At 39.6% G+C, this 27,383-nt stretch overlaps 1 protein-coding gene across 1 annotated transcript in view; it reads right to left on the bottom strand.

Annotated features, from left to right (window-relative positions):
• Window positions 1-27,383, bottom strand: part of TENM1 (teneurin transmembrane protein 1) — a 797,330-nt gene that overhangs the window by 100,269 nt on the left and 669,678 nt on the right. The window contains exons 21-24 of the mRNA XM_045068252.1: window positions 21,996-22,139; window positions 13,598-13,847; window positions 5,607-5,627; window positions 542-774 (exon numbers count right to left, since the gene is read on the bottom strand). Coding sequence (XP_044924187.1) covers window positions 542-774; window positions 5,607-5,627; window positions 13,598-13,847; window positions 21,996-22,139 — 648 coding nt within the window. The remainder of the gene's footprint in view (window positions 1-541; window positions 775-5,606; window positions 5,628-13,597; window positions 13,848-21,995; window positions 22,140-27,383) is intronic.

The following is a 27,383-nucleotide window of genomic DNA, read 5'->3' as shown; positions in this document are numbered from 1 at the left end:
AACAGAGAATAATGTTTAAATAATTAACGAGATAGGGTGGACGATATATGATAACATTTAAAGTTGACCATCCTTCTGCTTAGTGGCCTAAGATGGGAATATGATTTCAAGTCTATAAAATTATGAAGCTGATGGAGAGAACACAGATCTATTCACAAATCCCAGGCAACAGAATTAAGGATTGACTCTTGAAGACTGAGGAATAAATTTAGGACAGACAGCAGTAAGGTCAAGTTCCCACAGAAGGCAAAACCATCTCCTCCCCCAATCCAAAACTTGAATTTGTTATCCTAGGCAGAAAGGAGAATAAACATTTTGACATTTTAATAACACTTATGACTATACGAATGCATATTACCTAGAAATTAGCCTTGACCATGCCTATCTTCTGGGATGGACTTCAGAGACAATGTGTGTCAGAAGCAATATTGAGATAGATGGACTACAGTACAGCAACAGTCTTAAGATTTTGTGACGCCAAATGAAGTCTTTAGATGAACAAAAGATTCAATTTTTTTTTTTTTTTTTTTTTTTTTTTTACCTCGAGGGCTGTTCAGTGAAGCTTCTGATGCTTTTCCGCCATCTCCACAGTGACTCTGGTCAAAGGGAAGGCACTGATCACCTGTTCCTGCCACCACTTCAAAATTCTTGGACAGATCTTTCGCTTCCACAAGAGATTTCAACCTGTAGACTTTTCGAGTATTGGTGTCTGATAGATAAAGTGATTCAGACATAGGGTCCATAGCCAGATAATATTTGTGAGCAGGACTTGTGCTAAGGGAGAGAAAAGTAAAGTTATTCAAAGCAGTTTGTTCAATATGCATTCCCTGCGATCTGTTTTTTGTTGCAAATGGAAAATTCTCTTAAGAGATGAAAAAAAAATAAATGTATCTTCTTTCTCATGTACTGAGGGAATGGATACTACTTTGGTTTTCTAGTAAGGGGATTGGGTATTAAAAAAAAACTCAGTGTGTACTGTTAAACTGAAATGAAGCTGGCATTTCAATACTTTCCATTTGGGGAGCAGAGAAAGAAGCAGATGAGAGAAAATCCAGTGAAATAATTTTTTTTTTCATCAATACCGCTCCAATCCTGCCTGGATGGCTCACAGTCACCTCAAACTCAACAAATCCCAAACAGAAGTCCTTCTTTCCTGCCTTCCCATCCTTCAGAACCCCACTTCTCCAGGCTTCCGACTTCACTGGGGACCCTATCAGCCTCCAGGGTCCTGTTGTAAATTGAAAGACGTGTTGTTTATGGAGGGCTGTGCTGGAAATGCATTGCCAAACTTTTCCTCTCTAATCTTCCTTTTTTTAGTTGACCACCACATTTTTCTAATCCATTTTGTCTTCTTTCAGGACATAGTAGAACTGATTATATTTGACTTTTTTGGAGGGTTATAATCAAATCAACTGCATCTTTTAAAGGTGATGGTAAAGTTACCTTGATTGGATTTTGATATTCCTGAAACTCTTTAATTACATATTTGCATGGGATCTCTTGTGATATTTTTATCTGTGTACATGGCTGAGCTCATTCATTCATTTTGATTCTTCCTAATCCCATTTTTTCGATGACTGGGGTAATGTTGGTTTGGGGGATATTTTGCTTGATCCTAAGGTTGGATGCCTATCTTTAAGAACCCTAAAAACTTTTTAACATTCCTTGGTGTGGTAGACAAGCCTTTCTTCACTTAGTAAATCCTCACATGCCTGTTAAGGCTCTATTCAGTTATTATCTCCTGAAGAAAGCCTTCCCAAATCTCTAGTCTGGGTTATTTGTACTGCATTTACCCGTATTTTGGGGATTCCATATCATATTAATTAGCCCCAAATCCTGGCCCATGCCCGGTTGTTAAAGCCAGGAGCTATTCTTCATTCCTTCTTTCCATCATTCTCCATATCCAGTAAAACATCGTGCTTTTAAAAATTTTACCTCCTAAACTCTTCTCCAGTCTTTCCACTTCTCTTTATCTTCATGGTCATTATCTAAGCCTCTCCTCTTTCATCTGAGTTCCTTCCTTAGTACCACTAACCATGTAATTGTTCATTAATCTATGAAGAAGTATTTACTAAGTGCACTAATGTGCCGAGAACTGTGCTGTGGTCTGTAGACCTCTTCTGTGTGATACAGCCCCTTTCTTCATGAAATTAATGGTCCAAGGTGGGAGTCGGTTCAGCAAATAGGCTATGATTGTCAAGTGTGTAAACAGAAGTAGAGGAGGAAAGATAAGAGCTGAGGAGGGACATATGACTTATCAGCACCTGTCATATTGTATTAGCATTGTTTTTAGAGATAAACTGAAGTCCATATTTTATTAAGATTTCCTTAGTTTTTACCTAATGTCCTTTTCCTGTTCCAGGATTCCATCTAGGATACGGAATTTTATATTTAGTCATCATGTCTCCTTAGGCCCCCTGGGCTATGACAGTTTCTCAGACTTGTTTCTATGACCTTAAATGTTTTAAGGAGTATTGGTCAGGTATTTTATAAGATTCCCTCTACTGGAATGTGTCTAATTTTTTTTCCTCCTGGTTAGACAGAGGTTATAGGTTTTGGAGGGGAAGACCACAGGGGTAAAGTGCCATTCTCATCAAATCAAATCAAATCAAATCAAAGATACATAACTCAACATGACTTATCACTGTCAATGTTGACCTTGATCACCTGGCTGAGGTAGAGTTTATCAGGTTTCTCCAGTGTAAAGTTACTCTTTCTCTCCCAGTTTCCAGATTGTGCTTTTTGGAAGGAAGTCACTCTGTGAAGGCAACACTTGAGGGGTAGGGAATTATACTTCACCTTCTTGAAGGTAGAGTGTCTACATAAACAATTTGGAAATCTTCTGTATGAGAGCTTTATCTTTTCTCCTCCATTTATTTATGAATTCAGGTGTTCATTTGTATCAGTAGAGATGGGTATTTATTTTTTTTATTACAACCCAATGCTACTTTACTTTGTTGTTCAAAAGGCTCTGCCATTGGCCACTGTTCCTGTTGGCTTGTGAGACACTTTGACATACATCCATCAGCGTGGAGGGTTTTTTTTTTTTTTTTTTGGTTTGTTTGTTTGTTTTGTTTTGTTTTTGTTTTAGTCCTTCTCTACTTTTTGGCATTAAAAGTTGCTCAAGGTTCATCTTTTATAATCTCTGCCCGAGTACTGGAATGAATCATTTTGCTAATGACCCCTGGTTCCTTATGTTGGAGAATGGTACTGGAAACCAAGATGTGAGTGCTAGGTGTAAGCACTATTTTTTTCACATCTCTCCAACTACACTGTACACTCTCTGTAGGCAGGAACCATATTCATCTCTGTCTTTAGTGTCAACAGACTCTCTGATGGGGTTAATGTTCAGTTACTTCTGAACTAAACTGTAGGACATGAAACTAACTAATACACAGAAGTGTCCAGGTCTTGGCTACCTACCCCAGCAAAATGGCAGGGAGAGGATTATCAGGGTAATTAAGTTGCCCTTAAGGGCTGGCATGTTTCTGATTATATTTGTAATTATATTTGCCCTCTAAGCATATCTGTGTATGTTAATGATAGTAAAAGCTAGCAGATACTGATTTGAGACCCAGTTTATAGTTTTAATTGGAAAAAAATCAGATCCTATTGGAATACTTGATTTTTTTCTACTTACCTTCACTTCATCAAATAAGAGAATTCAGTAGATTCCAGGGACATCTTCAACCCTGGAACCACCATGGCAGCTGCTGTAAATAAACTGTAAAGGGCCCCAACAGACTCCAGAATTGATTTGGCAGTCATATCAGACAAGACATCTCTGTAGCAAAGACTGCTTAAATAGGGGTTTGGGTAAAAGTTTTTACATATTTAGTTGAATTTTTGCCTTTAGAATAAAATTTCTCCAGTGCCCATAAGATCTTTCTAGAATAAAAAGGGGGTCACAACCTTTCCCTGAAACACCCTTCAATATTTTGGTAGCCAGTTGGTGGAAGTTTCAGCTGAGCCAGATTAATCATGTTTTGTTTAGGAAAAGTCCATAGGCTATTTTTCCAAGAGAAATGTTATTCGCAGAAAAGCACTTTGGAATGCATTACATTCATTTATTATTGAATATCCCCAATGTGCCTGTGAGGGAAGTTAAAATTATCATTCTCCTCAAATCTCAGCTGAGGAAACCCAGACACATAAAGGGCTTGCCCAGGGTCACTAACAAGATATGCCCTGACTGAGACTAGATTAGATCCTATGTGACTGTGTGTACAAAGTACCTTCAGAATACTTTAGTCCTGAAGGTAGCAAAAAAAAATGTTGTTCCTGCCTTCTTCTAACTGAGCAACATATTCTATTTTGCTCAGCTAGGCTGTTTTAAAATTTTGTGTGCTGGCCTTTAGAAAATGGAATAGCCCAACACACAAAATTCAAATCTGATTAATGTTATTTTCTTGACAGCTAACAGTCAGGAAGGTTTCCTATATTGATATGTAATTTCTTGCCATTTCTTGCCATTTCCCAAGTGCACTTGAGCTTTTTGGAGATTGGTTTCTTTCCACTTTTTAAAAACATGCCATACCCGAGAAAGAAAACTGCTGGACTACATTTCAATTTGTTCTAATCCCTTGTGTCCACATGCATATTGGAATTTGAGATATGTGAAGATTTCTTTTGTAACTTCAGTGTTAGACTTATTGTCACCTTCTGGTTAGCTTTACATTTGAGCGGTGCCCTTCAACTTAGATCACTTCATTCATGCTAGTTAAAATCACATAGATTGTTAAATGGACAATTAATGCTTATAATTAATACTGTGCAACATTTAACCAGTAAGCAATTTGACAACCAGCTTAATTTGCTTAAGGAATCAATTATGCCAAAGTAGCGAGGCTGAGCTTGTGCACTGGCATTTAGGAAGTGGCATCTCTCAAACGAAATCCAAATTAAAAACCCTATCAGTGCCATTCTGATGACAATTGGCATTCGGAAATGAACAAATTCAATTTTCTCCTTTGCAATTTCAGGTAATTTAGAACAGTTTTGACAAGTGTAATGCATAAACAAATTGAATAGAAATGCTCATTATGATTAATTTCAGAGCTCTGTGTCATTGTTGGTAAATGGTTGGTTTAAAGTTTTTCTATTACTTCTTTTTGGTGGGAAGAAATAGAAACCATGAGGTCACACAAAAGGAAAGAGGAAAAATCTTATTCAAGAAGGTCATCATGCTCACTGTCTTTTAATACACTCGCCAACAATATTTCTGGATCTGAGAAGATTGCCGTATCACCTCCCTTACTACCGCAGCTTGAAAACATTGAATCTATTTGAACTTACAGACTCATTTGTGATATCACCTAAGGAAAACATAATGAGACTTAAGACTTTGCTTTCCCATGAAGTACTGAACTGCCAGGTCTCACTTATCTTGTTTTCTTTTCGATATAGTCTGATCCTCCAGCAAATTCCCACTCAGTGGAGCTCTCTTCTTTTGTTAGACACTTACCAGAATCCTAACTTCTAAACGTGCTTTCACATTATTCCTTTCGCTTTACTTAAAAACTAAAATCTCCCCGTTAGCCTGTTATTAGGAGGTGGCCTGTTAAGCAAGAAGGGGCATTAGGTCGCTGCCGGTGTGGTTTGCTTACCTATGTCTGGTATCTCTGTTTCTAGGGTGCACAAGGTTATCCACGAGTGGCAAGTAAAAACAAATAGAGAGTCATCAGTATCATTCAACAAGCCAAATTCAACCAGACACACCCAGTTCTAACTCAGTTTGTGGCTATTAGAGACTCCATGGGGATCATTTCATTGGATGTACATGCCAAAATGGACCTGACCCCTCCTGGCTTCTCCTTCTAAGATGGCGTCAGGGTGATTGGCTATCTTGCTTGGTGAGTGGGCAGAGCTCGAAGGCAGTTTTTTCTCTCTGGAACATCTTCATCAGAACCACCTGTGTTCCCGCTCTATGTGCAGTTTCCTGGGGTTCTCCCTAGTCAGAACCTCGAAGTGGAAGTGGGGCTCGGAAGTTTGATTTTTAACAAACCCAGCTGGTGATTTTGATACAGACAAAAGTTTAAGAACCACTGGATTCTCAAGAACCACTGGCTTTGAAGAAGTAACCACTACAAAGATTCTGACCATTCCAGAGTCTGTTTTGAAAGCCATTCACCAAAATGTAAAATCAAGCCTTGTGTGCAACAGACATCCCAAATCTATCCCAAAGCCACTTATATGATCTCAGAAATAAGATAGAGACATCTCTTGTGTACAGCAGCACATTCCTTAGCAATACTCAAAAACTTAAATGAAAAGTATATATGTTTTCTCTTAGACCATGGCAGAATGTCCCTGGTATCAAAACTGCTGCATCAGATTAGCTTCAGTAAAACATCATGAACATCAACTACTAAGCTCTTGTGTCTTCTAATGCTTTGTGCTCTAAAGGGGCAACTTGGGTCAGCAAAACAGACCCATCAGGTCAGAAGAAGCAGGCCACTTTGGGGGCCCCTCATTGGTAAGTGTCTTGGCACATGGTACTCTGGGACCTGAGATGAAGCTTCTCACATCGGGGATGCAGTCTGTGTACAGGCCTGACTTTGGGTCAAATCTGCCCTGAATTAAAAGGCTATAATCATCTGTGAAATACAGTCATTTTAATTTGAAAATCCTTTTAAATCTCGCCCTTTATGTCATTAAAAAAAAAAAACATGAAGGTAACACATCTTTTTATCTAAACTAGAAAATGTTCTTATTCTTCAGAATGTCAGGGAAGAAGAGAAGATACAAAATGATTTCATCTGTAGCTATCTGCTCCTACTGATTCAACTCTTTTTAAAGAAAATCTTTCTGGGATTTTACTAGTTGGGCCACAGGTCAGGATCCACTGACTCTTCTCTTTCCCTGGCCTGCCTCAAAAGGGTAGGCATCCTGTGGTTTGACACAAAAGGTCAAAAGGTAAGCCTGGAAGCTCTGATTAGAAATCTGGCCTCAGGCATTTGGACCTCTTTGAGGTTTTTTTTTTTTTTTTTTATCAGTAGACACTTGCCTGTTTTTGCAGCCTCTAAATTAGCAGGTGAGTGTGCTCCAGGCTGGCTCAAATCATTTCCCAAAGGAAGTTTAGTTGTGGAAGTACTAGAAGGACCTCATTAAAACATGGCTTCATCCAAAATGAAGATTCTCATGGTACAGAACCATTTGTGTGGCTACAAAGGGTTTTGAAATGGTAATGGCAAGGGGTGGGGAGGAGAGTGGTTTGACTTTCTTGCAGCTGCTTCTGATCCTGCCAAGAATGTCGCTGTGAATTTGGAAAGATGTCCCATATTATGCAGAGCAGCTTCTCTCATTAACATCTCAGAAGGAGGAAGTGAAAATGACAGAATTTATTTCCAGTGTGTGACCTTGTTCTGTCTCAGAATTACTTATAGTTATTGATTCAGGATTGAGCCACCACCAGTCAGTTCGTTGTCTAGCTAGCAACTGACTACACGCTGAGGTGCCAGTGTGAGCTCTTCACAAGTGCCTGGGCCCATCGGTAGGCACTGCTGCCTGGTAACTCACTGACTTGAAGCTGGCCACCACTTAGGAGGAGAAAGGAGTGGAACTGCGAATCTTTTTGCGAGCAAGAAATGTTCCCCATGGTAGGGTCTTTAAGCCGATCTTGGAATTTCTCAGGTTCAAGATGATTAAAAGGGCCATCTATTCTTTTTTAATTAAAAAAATTATTGAGATATAATTCACATACCATAAAATTTACCCTTCCAAAAAGTACAATTCAGCAGTTTCTAGTACCACTCAGAGAGTTGTGCCACCATCGCCATTATCCAATTCCAGAACATTTTCATCACCTCAGGAAGAAAGCCCATACCCATTAGCAGTCAATACCTATTCCTGACCTGCCCTAGGCCCAGGGAGTGATGAATCTGCTTTCTGCCTCTATGGATTTGCCTATTCTGGGTGGTTCATATAAATGGACTCATAAAATATGTGCCCTTTTGTGATTGGCTTCTTTCACTTAGCGTCAGGTTCGACCCATTCCTTTTCTACTTTTGTGAGGTGAGGGATGGAGAAAGAGAGAATATGCCTACTGTGGAGTTGCTGCCTAGTGATCTGGCATCGTGAGTTTGCCTGGCCTGCTCTGTGGAGGCCATAGCACTCAACCGCATGTTGTTATGCTTAGCCAGAAATATTTGATATCCCAAAGTGGTCTTCCCTCCCTACTCATCTTTCTGTGATATTCTTCCTTTGAAGACTGAGTTCCCACTTCTGCCATTTGCTGATTTCTTAGAGCTTCCAACTCCAGCAACCCTCACCTAAGACTATCTTCCCTCATGCTCTGGCTCTGTCCCTTGCCCCTCTCACTTCTTACCTGTCCTGTGTTTTAGGGCCCAGTTTTTAGCTGGCCGTTCCTTGGAAGCCAATCCAACAAATGAATCAGTGCCCAAGGACTAACGATGATTTTAGCTTGATAGGTCATTCTAACAGAGGTTCCTGTGTTGGGGACTCTTAAAGATGCAATGTGGCAGCTCAAGGGAACACATTTCTTAGAGCGGGAATTTGGGCACCTTGGAAGGCCAGCAAAGATGTTTCTGGGTCGGGGGAGGGAACCGTTGAGTGCTACCACTAATACATGAGCTCACCCTGGTAAGGTCACCACCTATTTCATCTACATGGAGTGTTTCTCTATTTGTTGCTCCAGTGTTGCTGACAAAAGGATGGTTCTTGGCCATTTCTCAGTTATTTTCCAAGCTCTCAAAATCCAGACTCCATTTGTTCCTTCAGCAGCGTGCTCTACAAGTTCCCCTGGCCTTCTGCATGCTAACTGCTCCTAAGTGGGTGCTACTCTAGTTCCACTCCATCCCTAGTCAGGGATAGGAATCAAGTCCTGAGAACGATGGAGGAAATATTAACCAGTCACTGTAAAAGAAACGGTAGAATTGCAAGAGAAATTTTTATGTCACATTGACATATGTTGAGTCCAAGTTACTCAAGGTACCAAGAAACATTTGTCAGGTTCTTATTTTCATCTTTCTTTCATTTTGAGGGATGGACAAAATAAATATCTGGAGAATATCAGCATCATGAACAATAACAGCATGAGGTTTTTATAAAGAATAAATAATTTCCATTCATGCTTAATAGGTTTTCTAATAGATTTGTGAAATTAGAAGTTGAGAGGGAAGCAAAGGGATATTCATATTTGAATTTTTACAAAGGACTTGATATGGTGCCTCCTATTTTCACGTATATAATTATCCCTATTAGCTTCAGAAAACCGACTATGGCCCTGAGGCCATAAACCAAGGAAGAAGAAATGAAGTCATAATTGATAAGAAATAGTAGACTTGGGGATGTTCACACTGAAGAAGAGGGAGCTCAGGAACCTATGAGGTCTGTCTTCACACACATGGAAACGTGTCAGGTCTAAGAGAGGAGTGGCTGCCAAGCTGCTGCAGATGCTAACATTTGCTGTTTCTGAGTGGATGTTTTATGAAGGTGGATTTCAGTTCAGTGTAGGCAAGAATTTTCTAAAAGAGCACTCCAAAGATTCAATGGGCTGTCTAGAGGGGTATTTAAGTTTCCTGTTAACTGAAAGGGATCAAACAAAGTAGATGTGATCAAACGTCAGGCATGTAGTGGGTGCCATGTTGTACCAGATATCTCCATGGTCTTTTCTAACACTAAGCTCACAAATCTGTGATGTTCCTTTTGTGTTACCAAAATGTGTGTGTATGAAATTTTAACATGAGAAGCAAAACCACAGGGATAACTAGGCCTAAACTATCTCTTATAGAAATGAATGTGTCTTTATAAAAATCCTCACAGAATGTATTTTTAAGATTCCCTTAGGCTTAATTACTTACATAATGATCTTTTAATCTTCTCTTCTTTATTATCTTACCTCAATTTCCCACTGGAATGAAGGACTAAGATGTGTATGTATGGATGAAATCTGTAGTCAATGGGCAAAAGAGTACTTTATACTTTAAATAACAAGAAATAATATTGTTGCTCTTGCTATATTGCTAATGATAAAGACAGAACTGACTTTTCCTTACTCTCCCCATTCAGTCAATGATGGGCCAGCTAAAGGAAATAAATGATTGGCAACCAATGAAAATGAAATTATTTCTGAGGTCAGATGAAAGAAATTCAATCAGGGAGAGTTTGGATCAGCAGAGCTGAGGAAGGAAAAATCTACAGTCTTCCAATCTTTGGCATGTCAAAGGGCACCTGGAAATTTTCAATGTGGCCCACAATGAAACAAGAGGATCGAAGAGAAGGAAAGATAGAAGGGCATCCAGTAGGAGCAAACTTTATGTCAGAACAAACAAAATGCCATCAAACTTTGGGCTGAGAACTATGCATCTGTGGGTCTTAAAACAACTTAAACCACATAAGACATGTAAGAAGATGCTCAAATATTAACTTGAAATCAGTTTTATAGATAGAGAAGTAGAGAGCAGAATGGTTAAGTTATATAATGAATAACCTTGACAGAGGGTCAAGATCTGGAATGTTCTCTATCCCTTCTGTAATAACCTATTGACAACCTTGCTCTTCCATTCACAGCTTTAAGTGCAACCAATAACATAATGACTATATTAGTCTGTGTTTCCAAGGAAACGGATGACTCAACCAAGTAAAATGACTAATACGCACTGGGAGGGGGAGGGTGATGGCAGCAATTAAATCAACAAATTTTAACAACAACAAAAAAACTGGTACAAAATGAAGTTTCTATCTATATGCAATGGAATCCATTGAACATTATGGTTCTTAACATAGCAGAGACTTATTATATCAACTTATTTCTCTACAGGAAGTTTAAATCTGGAAGCTATAAAGAAAATAAATAAATTTACCAATCATACGTCAAAGATGCAATGTATAAAGTATAGACTACTGATCAAGCCAGACACAGTTTTTAGGTGAATCTAATAAGAACTATTATTAGTGTCTGAGTAAAGATAACAGATAATGTTTGCTGACATAAACTAGTTTGATGGTTTTGACTATAGGAAAATAGGGAGTTACTTATCAATTAGGTCAAAATCATGTAAATTCAATCAGTTTATTTCTCTGATGGCCAAGCATAAGTATTAGAGTAGATAAGGGAAAACTATTTTTCTCCTCCTTGAACCTAACACAAGAGAGAACTACTTCTTTTCCGTTTGAACCTAATCCAGGGAATGGTAACCATGAGTCTATGAAAGGGGTAGGTTGCTAGCAGGCGGGGACGTATAGGCAGAAAGGGGAAATTTGGGACCCCTGAAAACACACGTACAATTTTGTGTGAACATGTTCCCCCCACCCCCCGCCCCCCGGGGAAGAGGTCCAACAGCCCTCCTTAGATTCTGAAAGGGTCCTGAGAATTAAAAAAAAAAATAAGTTAAGAAGAACTGCTTTAAAGGATGTGAGCTCAGAAAAGCTAGCTAGATTCAGGCTAAGTGAGAGAGCTTGGGTGTGTGAGCTCATGGCGTGTGCTTGCCTATGTGTTTGAAGAGCTGTGACAATGTGAGAGAACAGTACTGTGGAGTAAGAATGAATAGAGGGATTGGACAATACTTCACACTGCCAGAAATGGATTTTTCTTTATACTGAGAAAATCACTTTGCAATTGGGGTCCAAGTTACGTTATTTTATTCTTTGAATGACTTTGTGTTGAAGGTCATAAGGTACTTTGGACCAAAATGCAAATCTGTGAACTGTTAAGGATCCCTGAGCAAAGGAGAATCTCATCAGTGAATGAAAATTGTTCCACCTTAGGAAAATTTGCATTTAAATCACAAAGGAAAGGACTAAACTTAGCTGGGTTTTCTTTATGGTAATATTATTAGTCTTGGTATTTGTTTTTCTAGCTAATCTTATGGTTTTTCCTTTGAGGAGTTAGCTACAGAGGTCTAGCTATATAGGCTTTATAGGATTAGTGAGGTCTTTGTCTACTTGAGAGCTAATATCTGCATGACTAGAAACATTTAGATGGTGAATTAATCGTTCAGTGCTCCATCAATGTTTGGCATCATGGAAAAGGAGCATCCCTAGGATTTTGAAAACAATGTTGAATGTTGTAGAAATCATTTCTAAATGTGGGCATACAATCACCTTGTCCTTCCTCATTCGCTTTCCAGTAAGTATGTGCCCAAAGAGATATACTGATGGAAATGACAAGTCTCCATGAGGTGTGACACCCTAAGGTACGTGAACATTTGATTAGAGCAGGGTGCTATGACTTAATACCCCTCTAGACTCTCTAGGTGCACTTTACCCTTATAAAATCTTAATGTTAGCCTATTTTTTAAAAATCAGTCAAGGAACTTAACAGCTTTCTTCTCCAGGACAGTGTCTGCAATTATAATTAAGAAACATTAAAATTGGAATGAATTACTTTGAAAAATGATGGGGTCTTGTGACTGGAAGATGTCCTCAGCTAGGTGTGAAGGACTAACTTAGTCTGAGAAAAAGGAGGTAGATTCCAGAGCAAGCACAAAAATCTGAAAAATTTCAAGGAATGTCCTCATATATTCAAATTTCCATGCTTGTGTGAACATAATGTTAAGTGGAAATGACCCAAGACTTCTCATATGTTTTGACTGGCCTTGATGGTGCCCTGTATATAGAAGTTACTCCATCAATGTCTCTGTTCTCCCAGGCACTATTTTTGGTCACTATCTTTCAGGACAATGAGGTGATGCCTGAGGCAACAACTGTTTTATGGATGAGTTTATAGGATGGCATCAAAATCTCCTGGAACAAGAGAAACTTTCAGCCTAAAGTTCCCAAGGTATGTGTCAGGGATAAAGCTGTCATAACCAACTGGAGAGAAGACTCTATCCATTTACCCAGAAGAAAGAAAACAGGTCTGTCTACCCTCACTGGTATGGGCAGGGGTGGTTCCCTTTTCTAGGACTCCAGAGGGCATATATTTGCATCCTGTGGCCTCAGAAAAGGAGAAATAAAGCTGATTAGGCCATAGTCTATTTAGTTGTAATCTTTGTGTAACTTCAGAACATGTAATACCAGAAGGTATGAATTCCTTTCAAAAGGTGTCAAAATACTTTGGACTCCCAAAAAAATTCCTAGAATGGATTAAGAAAGTCTAATGATGAATGCTTTAATCTTTTTTCCTCCCCCAATGGAATAGAGCTTTCAAGTGTAAAAAAAACAAAAAACTGAGTTCTTCCTTCCTTATCAGGGTACACAAACACAGACTTCTATCTTCTTTTTTATGAAGTAACCACTTCAAAAGACTGAACCTGGAGAACTTGGAAAATGTAGCCTTTTGGATCTGGCATTACCTCTACCTGCTAGAATGAAACAAATATTTTTGATCAGTGTCCATCGTGACCAACAGAGGTTGAGTGACTTACCTGAGCAGCTGGAAGTACTGAGATCCATGTCAGTGACAGCAATGCTAACAGGGAAGGCCACACATACAGGGAAGTCAACACTTCCTGGGTCTCCAAAGGAGTGGGCATGTTGACATATGTCCTTTGTCCCTATTCCTGCATCTTAGGCTCAGGGTTAAAATATGGGCAACTGCACTTTCTGCTCTTTCTGGTAACGTCTTTCTCTTCACGTTATCTCATTCTTGCTTTTTCCTCATCCGCTAAGCAAACAGAGATTAGAGGAGACTTACCTTAATTCCAAAATACTAACGGAGTTTCCCGAGGGAAATATTCGTCTTACAAAATTAAAGTCGCCAACATACACACTACCATCAGGGCCAGAAGCTAAGGCAACAGGAGCAAAGAGTTTGTTGTTGTGAGCTGGGCCATTGCAGTTGGTACAGGCTACACTCCGCTGGTGTCCATTACCCATTATGGTTGATATAACTGGGGGCTGCTGGGAAATGAACATATTTTCTCCATTCCCTTTATGGATGATTCCTAGATTTAAGAAAAAAAAAAAGAATAAAAAGCCCACAATTACCACACAATATTCTCAGTAACATTTTAATCTCCCTCTCGTTCAAAGCAGCATCGAACTTTGGCTTGGCATAAAAGAACCTGGGAGTGACGCACTGTCGTTTTGTTTCACTGCGTAGCCACCACAAACAGTAGCATAACACTTGGCCTCAGTTTGTCTACCTGTGATATGGGTTAATACATCCAGGCCCGTTAGTGCTGATTCTAAATGCCTCAATAAAACATTTGATGAATAACTTCTAATGATCACCTGTTCACTTTGGGCTCTGTGAATAATCTGTGGCTAATTTTTCATCTCATGGCTGACTTTCTCCTGATGCCCGGAACACACCTCTCTGACTTCAAATTACCCTCACTATGCAACTGACTGGTTCCTGAAAAGGAAGTATCAGTCAATTTTAATATTAACCTTAGCAAAACACCATCAAGAAGGTAATCTACTTCGGTGAAAAGAAAAAAAGTCATACCACTAGAATGTACTTCAAAGATATAAGAAAGGAACTTGAATTTTCCACTCTTTTGGACCATATCTCACTATCATCAGTGCACGAAATAGAGATACTGACTTATGAAAATGCTGGAAAATACTGTGTAGTCATTCTCTTTGGGCAATCTCATCCATTCTTACAGATTTAACTCTTATCTCTGTAGGCTGAAACTTTCTCCTGTCCAGAGTTGGCACCTGCCCTGCAATTTCCTGCTCAATCGCCCCCACTTGGATGCCTCGCAGGCCCCCCAAACTCAACAGAGTAAAAGGGAAATCTATTTTTCTGCTCCCCCTACCAAACCCTGCTCTTCCTCCTGTGTTGCCTACTCATCTTAGGATGAGTGTACATGAGTGTATTCACCCAAGTTGGAAATGTGGGCTTGACTGCGGCTCTTCTTTTTCTCACTCACTACACCTAATTCATTATGAAACCCACTATGAGTCTAACTCCTACGATATGCTGAACTTGTTTTGTCACCTCCATTGCTATCATTACTGCTTTAGTTCAGTGTTTCTTTACTTCTTCGTCTCCCGGTCTCCACACATACCTATCTCCCCACCATCCCCCCTCTACCTCTTTCCATTGAGATTGTTTTAGTGTGTGGCTTAGAATCTTTCAACAGCTCCACTTCCTTCATAGAATAAGGGGCACCTTCCCTATTATTAAGGCATACAAAGTCCTTCATGACTTGACCACTGCCTACTCTCATCATCCTCTTATTTGTATCTCGATTCCAGTGATAATGAACTGTTTTACAATTACTTTCACATTCTCCCATTCTGTCCTGCTTTTGTATATACCTTTCCGTCTGTCTTGAAAGCCCTCCTCATCTTATCTGCTTGGGGAGCTCTTACCTATCCCTCAAAGCTCAGCTCAGTTTTCCCCCCAGTACTCTGTCCAGGCAGAATGAGTTACTTCCCCTTTGTGCTCACAGTTTGTTTTCCGTAGCTCTGTTATAACAGCGACTATGTTGTATGATACAGTTTTCATTACTTCTCTATCTTTCTCATTAGAGGATGGGCTCCATAAAGACAGACTCTCTGTCTTACTCTTTTCTGCGTTTTAGTGCCAATCTTTGTGGCCAAGTCATTGTAAGAGCTCAGTAAATGTTCGAAATAGGCTTTGAGTCTCTTGTAGTTTCCTTGTCAACTCCCAGTGATTTTGCAAACCTGCTGAACCTGGGCAGAAAAATCCAAGGAACAAGAACTGCTGTGCTCAAGTCTGCTCACAATGAGCCCGGGCAGGTAAAACACCCATGCTGTGAGAAGACATGCCAACGTGTCAGACAGAAGTAACTGATGGTAAGTGAATGAATACAGTAATCTTGTAGAGTCTTCTCCCCCCTCCCCCATTGCCCCTGCTCTCTATCTCCTTGGATTGTCTGTTACTCTCCCTAAACATTTCCTGAAATGTCTTCCCCAGTTTTATTTCAGCTTTTGGTCCCACAGTCCTACAATAGACACCACTAATCACTCTGAAATAGGAACTTTGTTGGCAAAAATAAGTAAGAGGGTAAAACATGCACAACCATAACACCAAATATGTACTTGGAAGGGGCTTTCCAGGAAACAAGCCCCATACATCATACAGCCTTCAGATTTCAAGTCTAGGTACTTTGACTCTCCCTTCCTATGGTGATTTTTGCCTATTTTTTCAACGTATGATCTGCAGGAGCAGCTATGAGCTTATGTCCCAACAAATTTGTCTTTTACAGTAGAACTGTGAGATATCTTGAGGATCACTACTTTTTTTTTTAAATTTTTAATTTTTTTATAAACATATATTTTAATCCCCAGGGGTACAGGTCTGTGAATCTCCAGGTTTACACACTTCACAGTACTCACACTTCACAGTACTCACCCTCCCCAATGTCCATAACCCCACTCCCCTTCACCCAAACCCTCCCCCCAGCAACCCTCAGTTTGTTTTGTGAGATTAAGAGTCACTTATGCAGTCATCAAAAGAAATGAAATCTTGCCATTTGCGACATCATGGATGGAACTAGAGCGTATCATGCTTAGCGAAATAAGTCAAGTGGAGAAAGACAACTATCATATGATCTCCCTGATATGAGGAAGTGGTGATGCAACATGAGGATCACTACTTTCTTATTAATAACTTTATTAGACAGTAAAAAAATTCATAAGATTTCGAACAGTTAATTCAGTAAGATTAATAGGACTGGATTTCATTTCACACAAAAAAACATTTAATCGCAATGCGCTCAACGCTACGGTTTAAATGAATTGGAAGTGAATGAGAACTGGGATGACCATCAAACAACATCATCGAAAAGAAACCTCCTGATGATCACTAACTGAATATCCTACCAATGAGACTATGATATGTTCTCGAACAAATAAGGAAACCAACTGTTTAGCATGTCTGTATTTCAGCAATGCATTATAGGTTATATCACTCAAAAATATGTCCAATTATTAGCTTGGAAATACCAGATTTGCTATTAACATCTATTTTCACAGGTAGATCTCCATCTTTTTTATATCAATATAGCGGTATAGTTAACAATTACCTTCAAAATGACATGTTATTACCAGGCTCCTGGCAATTTAAAAACTAAAGATGGCTATTCTAAACCATTCTTCTAAGCCTGCAATTCTAAAACTCCCCTTTTCTATTAGAAAGCCCAGCACTCCATCAAAGAAGAAGAATGATTAAAGGAAATAAAACATAAGGCAATGTACTTTCTGATTACATCTCAACAATTGATGTCTTGCTTTCATGCAAGGTACTAAAGTGCCCGTGTACTGAAATTACCATTCCTGTTTAAAGCTGAAGCAATCAAAACAAAAATGGGCAAACCCCTTTTGTATTGCCCTGGAAAAATAGATCATTCTGAAGGGTGTTTTTGTTGTTTCAAGAATCTGTTTAACCTTCCATTACATAGAACCGGGGCATACCATCTAGCAACAATGATTTAACACCAATTCTTCTGCAAAAGGTGGCTTTGAAAATATTTTGTTTATGTTCCTGGAAATCTTGATCAATTACGGCTGCCTCCTTTCCAGTTTATTCTGCCACACATGCTCATTTTGAAAACAGAATCAAATGATCCTAGGACAACGCACATTTTTATATGAAGGCCAACTTCCTGCTAAGGGTTGGGTGTCTTGTTGGCAGTCAACAAAGAAACCCCACTGAATGGGGCCTACTGCACATTTTCTCCCCTAAGTTTTCCTTCTCTCTGCCAAAAAGCCAGGTCTGCTGTATAATAAGTTAAGCATACTTTTAAACGCACTACTCACACCCTCCTGCTACCTTGCTCAGAACTTCTTTTGAAGCTTATAAATAAGTTTGAAATAAAAATTCCCCTCGGAAGCCAGTGGGTGGTGCTTTATGCTGATTTCAAAGAAGAAACCATTTTTCAGACTTATGAACAACCAGGGACACAATACATATTTCTCTTAGGACTTGACTGAGAGGATATAAACACAAGCTGGGAGATATGCCAGTGTGATCAATGGAAATTTACTTCCCCTCCCAGTAAAACCATTTGTCGACAAACTATTGGCCTGTTTTGGAGACTAAGTTAAAAGAAATTCTTTATCCATTTCAGACAGATGACGATATCCAATTAGTGCCCTGGCTTGTTTTCTTTAATAATTTTTTAACACTCAACTGGGAGATATGTTTGATACAAAGATAGACTAAAACAAATAGCTTACCTCAGTAATAGATGATTCATGTACACATTTTATTCCTCATAATTTTAAAGAACTGATTTATCTTAAAAGGTAAGGATATATACTTTCTGTAATCACTAAGAAGATGTATTTTGAATTGAATAATATTGCAAAATACAAGTTCCTGATTTTTTTTTTTTTTCATCTCAGAAAGTAGAAACCATCTACATATATCAGGCACAATATTTGGAAACAATTCTCTGCAACCAATGGTTAATTGTCAGGTAAATATAATTGCTGCAACTAAAATGACAAATGGTCTGAAAACACTGCCTTCTAGAAGCTACCCACTGCATAATGATTTTGCAACTAAAGAAAAACTGAAGAAGTGAATGGCAGCAGACATCCAATCTAATTACAGGTGTCTTTTTAACCAGTGAGAGGAAATTGGGGGAAGATAGATTCTTGTTTCTAATCTGCCATCTGTCTCAGATCAAAAAAGCAGGGTGCCTAAAGAGTTAGGCTTTTTCCAGAAAGAAGTGGAGTGGGGGAATTTGGAAAGACGGTTGCTCTTGCCTTAATCAGTCAGAAAAGACTGTCTGACCTGAGGGGGAAAGAGCATTGCTTTCTAAATTGGTCTTTTCAAAGCTGCTCCTTCACACTTATCATTCCTGCTTCTAAAACTGCCTTTGTGGGTGGGATTTAGACTTTGAAAACATCCCAAGAGAGGTGTTCATGTCCAAGGTCAGGCTGAAAGGCAGTGGCAGAGCTGGCTTCAGATCTGTTTCCTGGCAAGTGTGACAAGTTCTTGGTTAGAAATACAATGTGCCTACAAATGAGATGATCCAATGAAAAAATGTTCCTTTAAAGAAAAAACTATCTAAAATAAGGTTTCTTTCTCAGAATAAAATTCTCAGAAAGAGACAGAGAGCAGATTCAGTGGAGCTGGGGTGAGCACAAGGCATCTTTTTGGGGAGACAACAATATCCTGAAACGGTTGTGGTGCTGGGTGCACAACTCCACAACTTATTAAAATCACTGACGTGTACATTTAAAGTGGCTGAGTTGCATGGTGTATAAATTATACTTCAAGAAAGGTGTTAAAAAGATTCTCAGAAAGAATTCAGTACCTCTTGCCTAAAAACTGCTGACTGGCAAAGTAGGGGTGGAGAGAACACATCTGTGGAAATAAGGGGGATCCCAAAGCCAACTTTCTCAATGGCTCCCCTCTGCTCTGAATTTCTAAGCCTGTGTGAAGAAAATAGTAAGAGGACACAGGGCTGGGAACACACAGCTGGGGGCTGGTTCAATTGAGGTCATTTCCCACTTTGTGCTTAATGTCAATGACAGGCATTTGAAAGAGACAATCCATACAAGCCAATAAAAGTGTGTGGAAAAGATCCGGCTGCTTAAAATGTCAAACTCTTTCAAATCAAAACAAAAAACCTCATAATTTAATAAGTGGCATCTGCCCTTTCGTTTTTGTACTTTTAAAACTGTGATTCTCCTTTTGACAACAGAAAAGAGTTGACATTTTATATCTATGCCCGAATCTTTGCTCTCAAATAAAACAAACAATTTGAAATGGAATTTAGAATGTTCCTTGAAAGAGTGGAAGGAGGGATAATGAAGGGGTCCCATCCTGGGACTATGGTGGGTGGTGTCACATCTTGGTTGAAGCAAACCTGGTTCGTTTAGCCAATCAAAATTTTTCAGCCCATGTGGCTGGCTGACTCAGCTGACTCAATGATGGTGCAAACAAAATAAGATCATAGGTGTGATTATAAAATGGATCTCTTAGCCTTGGTCAGTTCATGGCCCTATGAGATAAGCTGAACTTCACCAGTTGTTTCCTAAAGGTCAGATGCAGACAAGGATGGCTGCATGGAAGAGTGTAACTGCCTCAAGACATTTGCATCCCAAGTCCTGGAGAAATAACCCAAAGTCCATGTTCTACTAATGGTTGCTGAGAATCTGTGTCTTTGGATGAAAAGGAATGAGATTTTGAAATGAAAAGTTCCCAATAGATGTTCATATGAAAACTGGACAGGAACACCAATAACCAACTCCCCAGAAAGATGAAAAACAAGGTGGAGGAACTTGGGTGAAGCGTTTATAACCAGGGTAGTGAAATCAGTTTGTCTGAGAGACCATGGGCTCAAGGGCCACCTGGGTTCCCTCTCCTGATTCAGTTAACATGTAAATTGCAAACTAGGAGAAAGGGACAACAGATGGAAGATGACAGTGTCCTAGCTCTCTGCCTTTTCCTCTTTTCCTAAGTCCAGGACTTGGAATACTTGAAACTAAGTGAAGTCCAGGACTGCCCTCTTCCCTAGATTCCTTCACCACTTCTCCTGTCTTCCTCCTGCCTTTTCTTTTTTTAACCATTACTGTTCCTTGATTCAGTTCCTAGCTTCTCACTGGATCTACTGACATTTATGTGGACAAACAACTATGGTAGAGAGAAAGAGCACAGGGCTCTAGTCACTTATGAACATTGGGGGAAGTCACATGACTGGAAGCCTTTGATTCTTGATTTTTAAAATGGGATTAATGCCACACTGCAGGGTTGTTGTATTTAAAAGGGGATGGAGGGCACCAAAGCCTTTTGAAAAGTGTTACCACATGGATGATTCCTCAATCCTAAGGTGCACATTTTGCTCCACATTTTTAACATCTCTGAAATAAGTCTGTATCTTGCAGTCAGTGTATGTCATAGTTTAATTGGCAGCATTTCCCGTAAAATACTGGCATGATTGATGGAGTGTTAGATTATATAAAACACAATATACTTTTAAAAAAGTTGGTTAGTGGGGCGCCTGGGTGGCTCAGTGGGTTAAAGCCTCTGCCTTCGGCTCAGGTCATGATCTCTGGGTCCTGGGATCGAGCCCTGCATCGGGCTCTCTGCTCGGTAGGGAGCCTGCTTCCTCCTCTCTCTCTGCCTGCCTGTCTGCCTCCTTGTGATCTCTGTCTGTCAAATAAATAAATAAAATCTTTTTTTAAAAAAAAGTTGGTTAGCGTCAGATACACTGGTTAATTACTTGGGATAGAGCAATGATGATAGATGATTCTTAAAACCCAGATTTATAGAACTTCATGATGAAGAGGTCTCAGTATACTAGCACTAATTTGAAATCAGATTGCTGTATTTGAAGATATATGTATTAATTTGGCTATCTCTAGGTGCTGGACTTCCAGGTAACTTTTTCCTTGTACTTTCCCAAGTTTTTCGCATCAAATATGTGTTGTGCATGTGTAATACATATATATAGCACTATGTATGTGTGTATATATATTGCATTAAGAAAACAGTAATAATAAATATTTTAAAAGCTTCTTAAGTGCAAAGAAATGGGCACTCTTGACCATGAAATGGACTATTATTCTTGAGGGAAACGTGGCAGTATGTCTGAAAAGTTTTAGAAACATGTACTTCTTTCCCTTTACGTGAGATACCTAAGTTAGGTAAATACATAGAGACAGAAAGTAGCATAGGAGCTGGGGAGGAGAAATGGGGAGTTACTATTTAATGGGTACAGATTTCCATCATTGGGATGATGGAAACATTCTGGAAATGGACAATGGTGATGGTTGCACAACACTGTGAATATACTTAATGCCATTGAATTGTACGTAGAAATGGTCAAAGTGGTAAACTTTGTTATGCATCTTTTATCACAATTTAAAAAAATTCCACTGGGGGTGCCTGGGTGGCTTAGTCGACTAAGCATCCGACTCTGGATTTCCACCCAGGTCATGATCTTAGTGTCATGAAATCGAGCCCTGGGGCAGGCTCCGTGCTGATGGAGCCTGCATAAAATTCTCCATCCTTCTGCTCCTCCCACCCCCACTAAAATAAATAAACAAAAATCTTTAACCCACTGAGCCACCCAGGTGCCCCAACAAAAACCTTTAAAACAATAAAAATAAAAATTATACATCCTTTGAAAATAAAATAAAATAAAAAAGCTGCTTACCACTTTGAGGATTCAGAATATGATGCTTATTCAATGACCAGCCTCCTAGGTTAGAAGCATCCATCTCAAAGCCTTGTAAGATGACTGTCCTTTTCTCCCAGAGGATAAAGTCAGGGCATGTTTCATATTCATATCCCACAGATACTGCAAACAAAGAGTTAATAACACATGAACACATTTCAAAGTATTTCCTTCATTTTTACAATGGTTGATAATTCTGTGGGTATTACATTTGCTATTGAATTCTGATGCGGGTTGAAATTCGATTGCAAGTGCCTTCTCCTCACACAGCACGGCAGAGCGCCAGCATCCAAAAGTGATCACCAGTCAGCACGTACCGGGTACATACTCGGATGAGTGAGCGCGTGCTCTCTGTCATTAGGTACATACCGCATGTTTACTGACATCAAGCTTTGGGCTTTGGGGTTGGAGGCTGTGTTGTAAAACTGAAGAAACACTCTCTCTGAAGGCTGAAGCTATGCTGATACAATTTTTTTCTTTACTCTTTTAGAAGAGGCGCAAGGAGGGCTGGTTTCTTCTCTCTCTAGGGTGCAAAACGCACTTAGGAAGCCGGTTTTGGTGTGCTGGGTCACTTATACAACAACTGACTACACATGAGATTAATACAAATCGATTTGTCCAATTTATATTTTCTCTTGTGCTAACTGGCCTTTAGTTTGCCAAGAAGTGGGAGTTTGCTTTGAGCGTGGCAAGTGTAAATTCCACCTTGTGCACATTATATTTTGGTTTCTGCATAGAGCTAACCAATGGGATATCACCCAACATTTGGCCTCAACTCTTATGAAGCACAGATGTTGCGCATTAAACGTGGAACCCTGGAATGCCACTGAAATGGGAAGTGGGAAATGAGGTAGCAAGGGTTCCTCTGAAATATGTCAAGCTCAAGTACACCAAATCCCAGTCATTTTCTCAGTTGGTAAACCTACTTACCTGCTGGAACCCCAGATTTCTGAGTCTTGAATTTAAAATGTTTTCTGTCCTCATAATGTCCTAAGCCTGAGAGTATTGGCTCATTAAACTGCATACCCCGAAGCTGCTTTCCCCCTTTCTGGAAGCTTCAAATATCCCTAGCTAGTAGTTGGCCATTGCTTTTCCAGTTTCTGTCTCTACCTGACTCTTAAGATGCCTCTGGAGAACTCATCCCACCTTTTGTCATTTGGCTATGAAAACTGGTAATGAAAATATGTGCTTAAACAATGCCAGAAAAATAGGACCTAAGATGAAAAATTAAAGCAAACTAGTTTCGGGTTTTGGCATTGGGTGAAGGGAAAAGATGGTAATTTTAGTCAAACTGATTTATATGTGCATGTGTGTGTATGAGCATATGTACATATAAGCCAAAAAGTCCTTATGATTATGAATATACAACTCTCTAGCATTGTGGATCATCTATGGTCAATTTTAAATCATATGTTGGCTTCTTTTTGTCCCTTGCTCTACCAAAGCTTTAATAGGGATCTTATAGGGCCATCGTCCTGGGATGTGTGACCTGTGCAGTCGCACAGGGGCCCATGTTTTGAAGGGTCCCACATTTTGTTTAATGCTCTGCTGCCACTGCCTTGAAATCCTTAATAATTTTTTAACACAAGGTTCTGTATTTTCACTTAACACTGGGCCCTGCAAATTATGTAGCCAGTCCTGATGGAGATGCCCTTCTACCCTGCCATCAGCTGGTGAAGACTCAGGGAAAGCAAACTCATTTTATTATTAGCCTTAACCAAGCATTATTAGCAAGGGAGATCAATGGGTAGTGGGAAAGATTAATCATAAAATGGAAATAATTTCTAAATGGAAATTAGTTCGGGATCATTCTGTGTCAATGCTGTTCTCTATTAAGGTGGATGGAAACAGAATTTCAGTGATGGAAAAGCATCTCAAAGGTAGTCTACTTTGGGTTATAGATATGACACAAATCATTGCTGTCAAACAACCTCTTAGATATCATGACCCACAATGCTTGATAAACAACTCTGGTAGAGTGGAAAGAGTTGGTTTTAGAGCTAGAGTCAAAAAAGGTTTCAACTTTTGGGTCTGCCATTAACTAGCTATTTGGTGTCAGGTGAATTATTCTGCATCTCTGAGAATCATGGTCTTCTCTGGTAAGAAAGTCAGGACAGTGGAAGATGGGCTAGAATTGCTAATTTTTAGACCCTTTTGGGTCAGGTAAACTTTTATTATGAATTTGATAGAAGTTAAGAATCTTCTTAGATTTCTTCCTAGAAAGATGCAGATGAGGGGCGCTGGGGTGGCTCAGGTCATGGTCACGGGGTCAGGATTCCCTGCTCCGCAGGGAGTATGCTTCTCCAGCTCCATCTTCGTCTGTCCCTCCTCTGCTCATGCATTCTCTCTCCCTCTCTCTCAAATAAGTAGATAAAAATCTTAAAAAAAAAAAAGAAAAATGAAGATGTACACATAATTTTGTATATAATTCTAGAGCTTCAGTGACCTCCCGAAATCCAGATAGAGATCTCAGACCAAAGACTTTTTTTGCACTAGATAATTCGTACAGTGCCCCTTTGAGCACTAACACTCTGTGATTCCAAAGTGCATTCTCTCAACATCGTGTTTGATCGATTCTGGTTGGGGATTAAACCCAATAGTCGAAGAGAGCATCGCATCTCATGTTGGCAAAATCAGGTGGCGAGAAAGCATACGTGGGGGCATGTTGGTGTGTTGAATAACACGGTTTCTGCTTCTCTTGCCAACATTTAAAAGTCCTGATGAATAAATAATCACAGCGACAATTACAGGTTCCCTGAAAGCCATCATCTCCTTCCCTACCATTGTCAGGATCTGCTTTTTGTACATTGTAAGCCTGGTGAGCTCCCTTAGAATCCTTTGTCCGGAAGGTGATTATGCAGTTTTGCAAATAAGTAGTGTGCCCTGGTGACCTCCGGTGGTGGTTTGGAGCCGGATTTTTCCCTCTCAGTAACAGTTAAAGATCCCCCTAACTCTGTGGCAGGAAATGCTTATATAAAGTATCAATTAAAGAGTTCTCAATGCAATGGTAATGAGATATACTCTTCACCTCATTCTGCTTTTGGAATTGCTCTCTCGTCCACAACAAAAAAGTGCATTGGCTGCAAACCCCACAATGATATTACTTTTTTCCCCTAGTCATGGCAAATAGCAACAAGGCAGCCACTTAATAAGTTCCCTCTAATTTTTATTAGGTTTACGTTCTTGGGAGAAAGCTCTATGAGCTAATAAAGTTATAATTTATACTTAAGACTTACCCAAAATCTCAACTAACTTTAATGAGAATGGCTGCATGTTGGGGTATTTTTGCATGTGGCTTCTTGCTCAGAGTAATAAGGCGAGGTTTCTTTCCGACAGCAGCCCATTTTAACATAATCCTAGAATTTGCAGTCAGTTTAGGAGAAGGCAGACATTTCACCCTACAGAGCTGAGCTACTCTCCAAATGCACAGGGAACTGGCAAATACAGAAGCCACCAATCCTAGACTTCTCTCGTGGAGGCAGACTGTAGCACACTAAATGCCTGCTCTTTTTCATATAAATAAAAATTGGGGGGAGAGGGGCTCTTCGGGGTTGGCAACGAAAATGCTGAGGCCCGACATTACACTCTGCCTGGTACTGTGGCAGCTGAGTAACGTGATAGGAAGAAACAATAATCATTTGTAAATATTTCAGAGGAGCTGCAGAAGACACACTGGTCTGGCAGTGGGCCGACATAGGTGGTGGTGGGGGGGTGGTCCCTGGACTGTATATATTGGGAAGGTAGGGGAGAAAAGAGCCATTAGTATAGCAGAAGGCGTTTTCTGAACGATGTGACTGCCTGCCTTGAAACACCTTTAATTCTGTCTGGATTTCTGTTTTCCTGTGTTCTCTCCCTTACCTCCACACAGAGATATTAATGGGATGTTTCTTCACCAAGAGTCATTGCTGGTCAAGATAGCACTGTTACATTTGCAGAAGGTTCTGTCCTCTGATCACAGGATCACACCTTTGACTTGACTGTTAGTCATCTTGCAAATATTAACACTGGCTTATGAAGAAGAATTTATTATACCTGTTTATAAAGAAAGATTGTAGCTTGCTCCCCCAAAGTCACTGGACATGGGGCAAAGAACTGAATGCTCATTCTACTTCTCCAAGCAGCAGGTTTTGTATAATAATGTGGGGACTGCAAGAAGGCTGAGGGCCATGGTGCCCCTGACATCCAATTCAGTGACTGTGACATTCATCTATAAGGGCTGGGATAAGAGACTGACAATAAACAACCAAGGTAAAGATGTTATGCAAGGAAGCTAATGTGCAAAATATGACGAGATTAGGCAGACGATTTTCAGCAGCTTCAGGATAAGGCTTCAGAAATCATAATCGTTGCATTTATGAAAGTAATACATAATTAAAAGTAGTTTGATAGTGTGAGAAACTGACACGTTACCTCATGAACTCAAGGAATATCTAAAAATAATTTCATGACATTAAAACAACAAGATAAAAGCTTTTTTATCCAAAAGGAATCATTAAATAGAATAAAATTTCCCATTCTTTTCAAATAGATTAATGCAAAACAACAACAAACAAGAACAACCAAAGACAAGAGACCTAAAGAACCAAATGAAGGCCTTGGCAACAGTAGACTAAGACTAGACTATATAGATATAGTGCTGTCTACTGAGAACAGGTATGCTCTCTTAGAACTTCTACCTTTTCCTATTCTCTGGTGATTTATCATAGGATAGGATGACCCCCAGAGACTCCTCAGTTTGACACATTGCTCAGTGGTCTGAAATGCTTTGTTGATTTATCTATTATTCCTGGCTCACCAGGAGTGTCAGAATTAGGTGATGAATTTTTATCAAGTGCCTTTTCAGCACTTATGGAAATATTCCCATAGTTTTCTTTTTTAACCTATTAAGCTGGTGAATTATAGCAATAGGCTTCCTAATGTTGAACCATCTTTGTGGTCCTAAAATAAACTCTATTCAGGGCACCTGGGTGGTTCAGTCGGTTAAGTGTCTGACTCTCGACTTTGGCTCAGGTCATGATCTCAGGGTCCTCAGTGGGGACTCTGAGATTCTCTCCCTCTCCCTCTGCTGTACATCGACCCCCACCCCCATCAAACAAACAAACAAACAAGCAAACAAATAAATCTTTAAAAAAAATTCTTTGGTTATCATGTATTTTTTTTAAATGAATCACTGGATTTGTTTTGGTAATTCTTGGGATTGATACCCTAGCAGTATACAAAAATAAGGTTTAGACATGACAGTGCTAAAAGTGAGGTAGCAGGATGAAGAAAAGTGAGGTAGCAGTAGGAAAAGAAAAAAGCATCCAGCAGTGAAGTAACCACACAAGAGGTCCTGTACACTGAAATCTAATACAATGAGATTTTTTT

The sequence above is a fragment of the Mustela putorius genome, unplaced genomic scaffold, assembly GCF_011764305.1.
Source record: "Mustela putorius furo isolate JIRA1106 unplaced genomic scaffold, ASM1176430v1.1 tig00003901_pilon_pilon_pilon, whole genome shotgun sequence".
Classification (NCBI taxonomy): domain Eukaryota; kingdom Metazoa; phylum Chordata; class Mammalia; order Carnivora; family Mustelidae; genus Mustela; species Mustela putorius.
The sequence above is the reverse complement of the archived record's forward strand: the minus strand, read 5'-3'. Positions and strand labels throughout refer to the sequence as shown.